Source organism: Cenococcum geophilum, assembly GCF_001692895.1.
Source record: "Cenococcum geophilum 1.58 unplaced genomic scaffold K441scaffold_112, whole genome shotgun sequence".
Taxonomy (NCBI): Eukaryota; Fungi; Ascomycota; class Dothideomycetes; order Gloniales; family Gloniaceae; genus Cenococcum; species Cenococcum geophilum.
This window is the reverse complement of record NW_027137670.1, coordinates 162,186-166,575: the sequence shown is the minus strand read 5'-3', so window position 1 is coordinate 166,575 and position 4,390 is coordinate 162,186. Positions and strand designations below refer to the sequence as shown.

Here is a 4,390-nt window from a genome sequence, read left to right as displayed (position 1 = left end):
ATATATTACTTCTATATTCGCCTTTAGGCTATTAAATACAGTTAAGGTATTAATTAGTTAATTAAGGAGACTTATCTCCTAAGATTTAGTATATATACTTTTAAATCTAGTAGTTCTATACTATATAATCAGCATAGCTTTACTACTTAGCATATAGGAGGGATACTTTATAATAGTACCTATATAAAGCGTAGCTTTTTATAGAGACTTATAAAGACTAGATTTAAAATCTATAATAGTTATTTATAAGTTCTACTCCTTTTAGTCTATATTAATTGATTCGTTATAGAGAAAATAGGTTAATAAGTTAGGGATTTAGTTTTAGTAATACAGTTAAGTTTAGAGAGTAATCGAGTTCTAGGGGTCCGAGCTTATCTTATATTTATAAAATTAAAAATGGTTTAAAAATGGTTTAAAATTTATTTAAATTTAAAAAAAAGTTTAGCCTGCCTATAAAACATCTAGGGTTGCTTTTCTTGGCAATATCTGGGGACCGGAGGTGGTGGGCCGACCTTTTAGTGTGGTGAGGTCAACTGATCCCTCCTAGAAAGCTCATGAGAGCTCTCAATGGCTGGGTTGGAAATAAGTTTCCCTTCTATAGATGTTGTGCAAGTTGACGGCATTCGGACTTCGGAAGTGTGGGCAATCGCATCATCGCCCGGGCATGCTCTCCCGCGCCATGATGAGCTTAACTCAAACGGATGGGAACAATGCGATTTATAACGAGGCTGGGCGAAAGTTGCGTCTTTTGGCTTTTCGTCTCGCTCCGCCCCTGCTTCGTCCCGCTTAAGAGGCCTTGACCCCCACCAAATCTGAGAGCACGAGGAATCACGCAATTTCGAGCCTGTCTTAGAATGGTCACAGTGCGTCAACGCCCTATATATCGTCCCCGGTTGGGAAATATGTAAACAGCCTTTCTGACCTTAGCTCTGCAGCTTGAATATACGGTTGAAAAACCGCTGAATCGAGAACCACCTCTCGAAAAGCTGGTCTCTAGGTCTGTCAGACTCTGATTTTCCATGATAATCTTGAAAACCCCCCAGATTTTCTCGTCTGCACCCAAGGACCAGTAAAAAGGGACTAATAGAGCGGCTTATGTGATAGCTTCATTACCGAAAAAGATGGCTATGACCGCAATCATGGGTAAGAAGATCTCCCTTTCCAGTCCGCGGTCTTCCGCAATTCTGTTTCTGCAACTTTGTCTCCCGAAACCTTGAGTCCTGAAACTTTGTCTAACAAAATCCTAGCCCTATTCCCTATTTAGATGCTGCAGCACATCGTGTAGGCGTCTACGGCACCGTTTCCAACATTCTTTCCCTATCCATCGCAGACCTGTCTTCCCTGCCCCAGCACACCGTAATATGCGCTCTTCAATGTGCTGGCAACCGGCGCCACACCATGCGCACAAAGCTCAAAGAAGTCAACGGAATCGACTGGTTTGATGGCGCCGTCATGAACTGCCGCTGGCGTGGACCCCGTCTTCGTGATGTGCTTCTTAAGTCCGGTGTGAAAATACCACGTGATAAGTGGAGCAGTGCGCACGTGGCTTTTGCGTGTTTCCAAACGCCCTGTCAGGATGATGAGTGGTATGGGGCGAGTATTGAGCTACAGAGGGCAATGAGGGAGGATGCAGATGTGATATTGGCGCTGGAGGTAAGTTTCCATATTTTTCTAATTCTCGTTTGCGTCTTTTCCACCATTCAAGTTCTCTTCATATTTCATCGATCCTCTCGGGCAACTTCTTCTGTCAAACTATTTCTCTTCCTTTATAGAAGCCCTGTCTAAGAAGCAATCAAGATGAACAACAGACCCTTAACTCCAAACCATGGCTACCCTGTCCGCGTCGTCACCCCGGGCATCGCCGGCGCCCGCAGCGTCAAATGGCTCGACCGTATAACCGTTCAGCTCACCGAATCCCCTAACTACTACCAGCAGCATGACTACAAGATACTACCGCCCGAGGCTGACTGTGTAGAAAAAGCGAAAAACTACTGGCACCGCGTCCCCGCTATCCAGGACATGCCCGTCAATTCCGTTATTGCTGTGCCAGCAAATGAAAGTAAGGTGGAAGTGGGCGAGGATGGATGTACGGAAGTAAAGGGGTATGCTCTCCCGGGCGGAGAGGACGGGCCAGTGGTAAGAGTGGAAGTGAGTACGGATGGAGGGAGTACGTGGGAAGATGCGGAGTTGATTAAGTGTGTAGAGAATGACGAGAAAGATGTGAGTTTGAAATGGGCATGGTGCTTATGGCGGACGAAGGTCAAGCTGGAAAAGGGGGCTGGGAAAAAGTTGTTGAGTCGAGCGACAGATAAGGGTGGGAATGTGCAGGCGCGCTGTCCGCAGTGGAATTTGAGAGGTGTGGCGTATAACGGATATGGAGAGTCGAAGGATTTAGAGGTTGCGTGATTGGATATTGAGATAAGGGTGCAGCTTGAGGCCGGATTTCGCCAAATTCAACTTACGACTAGGCCTGAAAAGTATTTAAGAGGAGTATTTTAGACGGGAGGTAATGATTCAATAACTGTTATGTCATGCTCAGAAGGAGTTCATGCGTATAATAGGCTGCACATTCTTATATTCTCCAACACCTTTGTTCTATTTAAATTCGTCATTTCTCACAAGTGCTTCTTGAAAAATGTCGCTGCTTGGTTATATCTAATATATCCAGGTCAGCATCGATCACCCTTCAAACAGACATGCAAATACTCACCCTCTCTCATACTCCATCTCATTCTCCTTGCCCTGGAGATTCGCCCTCGCGCCCATCCATCCGTGATGCATTGTCAAATAATTCTCAACCACATTGTCATTCCCATTGCTCTTCAACGCTTGCGTATAGGCCTTAACCTCCTCTGGCGTGCCATCTTCCTTTGAGAATAAGCAGCAGTAGGGAATCTTCATCTTCTCTGCCTCTTCTGACTAGGCGTCTGTTTTCTTCCGGTCAGCTTTGGGGTCAACTAAGTTGAGAACTCTTCCCAAGCGAGTAAATTGCGGTCCAGGTTCTACACTTACCCCGGATGCGCTGTCCCTGCAGCCTTGAACAACGTCCCTTCGCCCGAAAGGAGCGCAGTAACCTATACCACGCCAACCTTAATCAGCACCTGTCTCTTCTGCTCGGACATACGTAGGAATCAAACTCAACGCTACCTTCCCGCCCCAGCAAAGTCCAAAAGCACCCCAACTCTCAACACTAGAAAACTTTTCCCCAGCCTCCTTCCTTACGTCTAACATGGTGCTAGCTCCCTTAGCAAAGTCCGCCTTCTCAGCCATGAACTTCTGCGCTCGCGCCTTCTTCTCCTCCGAGTCTACGGGGAAAACATCCGGGCCGATGGGCTCACCTTCGAAGAAATCGGGGATTAGAATGAGCGCATTCACAGACGAGGCGAGGCGATCAGCGCCTTGTAGGGTTTGAGAGGCCAGGCCGAAGACGTCGTAGACGAGGAGGATGGCGCGTTTGGAGCTTGCGTCGCCTGTTTGATCTGAGAAGGTTAGTAGAGAGGTGATAGAAGAAGGGGTTGAGATTTATGTGGGAGAGAAGTCCTGGATAGGGACACGGCTAGGGGATACTTTGGCTGGGATAGAGAGAAGAGAGAGAAGAAGAAGAAGAAGAAGAAGAAGAAGAAGAAGAAGAAGAAGAGAATCCAGTGTACTTACAGACGTCCAAGCCCGCGATCTTGGTGTATGTGCCCTTTGGGGTATATTCACCCGTGACTACAGCATTGCGGGAGCAGCAAGCTGGGTTGAGTTCAGTTTCGGCCATTAGTTAGATTTTCTCTAAAATCCTTGATGTGGTATACTTGGTAGAAATCTCTCGTATCAATTGAACTAGTTCTGATAGATATTATAACAATCCTGAAGCACTTGGCAGGTGTGATGAGTTTATATACGTTCATTGTCTTCGGACCCAACAGACCCTGGTCCGATACATCAAGCGCCACCGACGTATCAACTTGGCAATATTCACACTCTTCAGCGACAATCGGGGGCTACTTGCAGCCTCGTGCGGTGCTTCGGCTTGGTGTTTAGTTAGCTCCGCGTCGGCATCGCTATCTCCATATGGTGGGCCATACGCCAACGCCCAAAATTCGCTTATAGGTTCTCAGACCTGCGGAGGATAGGCCGGATAGGCCTCTCGGATAATAGGCCTATCAGCTGATAGTATCCGGAGACTATCCGGATAGTCTCCGGATAGTCTTGGCAAAATCCCCTTAATATGCTTACACTTGTAATGCACCTCCCAATATTAAATAAATAATTTTTCTATTAGTATAGATTTATAAAGCTTATAAAGCGCTTTAAAATGGTACCACTTTTATCTAAATATCCTAAGGGTAAGTAATATTATATAGATATAAAGCTTATAAGAGCTCTGCGGAACAAGGCTTTAGGG

General features: G+C 46.1%; 2 protein-coding genes across 2 annotated transcripts; one reads left to right on the top strand and one right to left on the bottom strand.

Moving 5' to 3' along the window:
* The first annotated feature begins 800 nt into the window (after window positions 1-800).
* On the top strand, window positions 801-2,600 carry K441DRAFT_649793 (sulfite oxidase-like protein). The gene is made up of 5 exons (XM_067646955.1): window positions 801-863; window positions 936-997; window positions 1,105-1,143; window positions 1,248-1,653; window positions 1,798-2,600. Exons 1-5 carry the CDS (start codon window positions 855-857, stop codon window positions 2,404-2,406), a joined length of 1,125 nt encoding a protein of 374 aa, XP_067496238.1. The 5' UTR covers window positions 801-854; the 3' UTR covers window positions 2,407-2,600.
* A 15-nt stretch (window positions 2,601-2,615) lies between these two features.
* On the bottom strand, window positions 2,616-4,015 carry K441DRAFT_624275 (alpha/beta-hydrolase; the record flags this gene model as incomplete). The annotated part of the gene is made up of 6 exons (XM_067646074.1): window positions 3,655-4,015; window positions 3,148-3,479; window positions 3,013-3,074; window positions 2,959-2,971; window positions 2,711-2,919; window positions 2,616-2,655 (listed from the first exon to the last, which is right to left on the bottom strand). The coding sequence occupies exons 1-6, from the start codon at window positions 3,758-3,760 to the stop codon at window positions 2,616-2,618; spliced, it is 762 nt and encodes a 253-aa protein (XP_067496237.1). The 5' UTR covers window positions 3,761-4,015.
* Between the last annotated feature and the right edge of the window lie 375 nt (window positions 4,016-4,390).

Excerpts from the sequence above, each read along its gene's own strand:
- K441DRAFT_649793 (XM_067646955.1), top strand. Across the intron at positions 998-1,104 it reads CTCGAAAAGCTGGTCTCTAG|CTTCATTACCGAAAAAGATG; the intron begins GTCTGTCAGACT and ends CTTATGTGATAG. Across the intron at positions 1,654-1,797 it reads ATGTGATATTGGCGCTGGAG|ATGAACAACAGACCCTTAAC; the intron begins GTAAGTTTCCAT and ends GAAGCAATCAAG.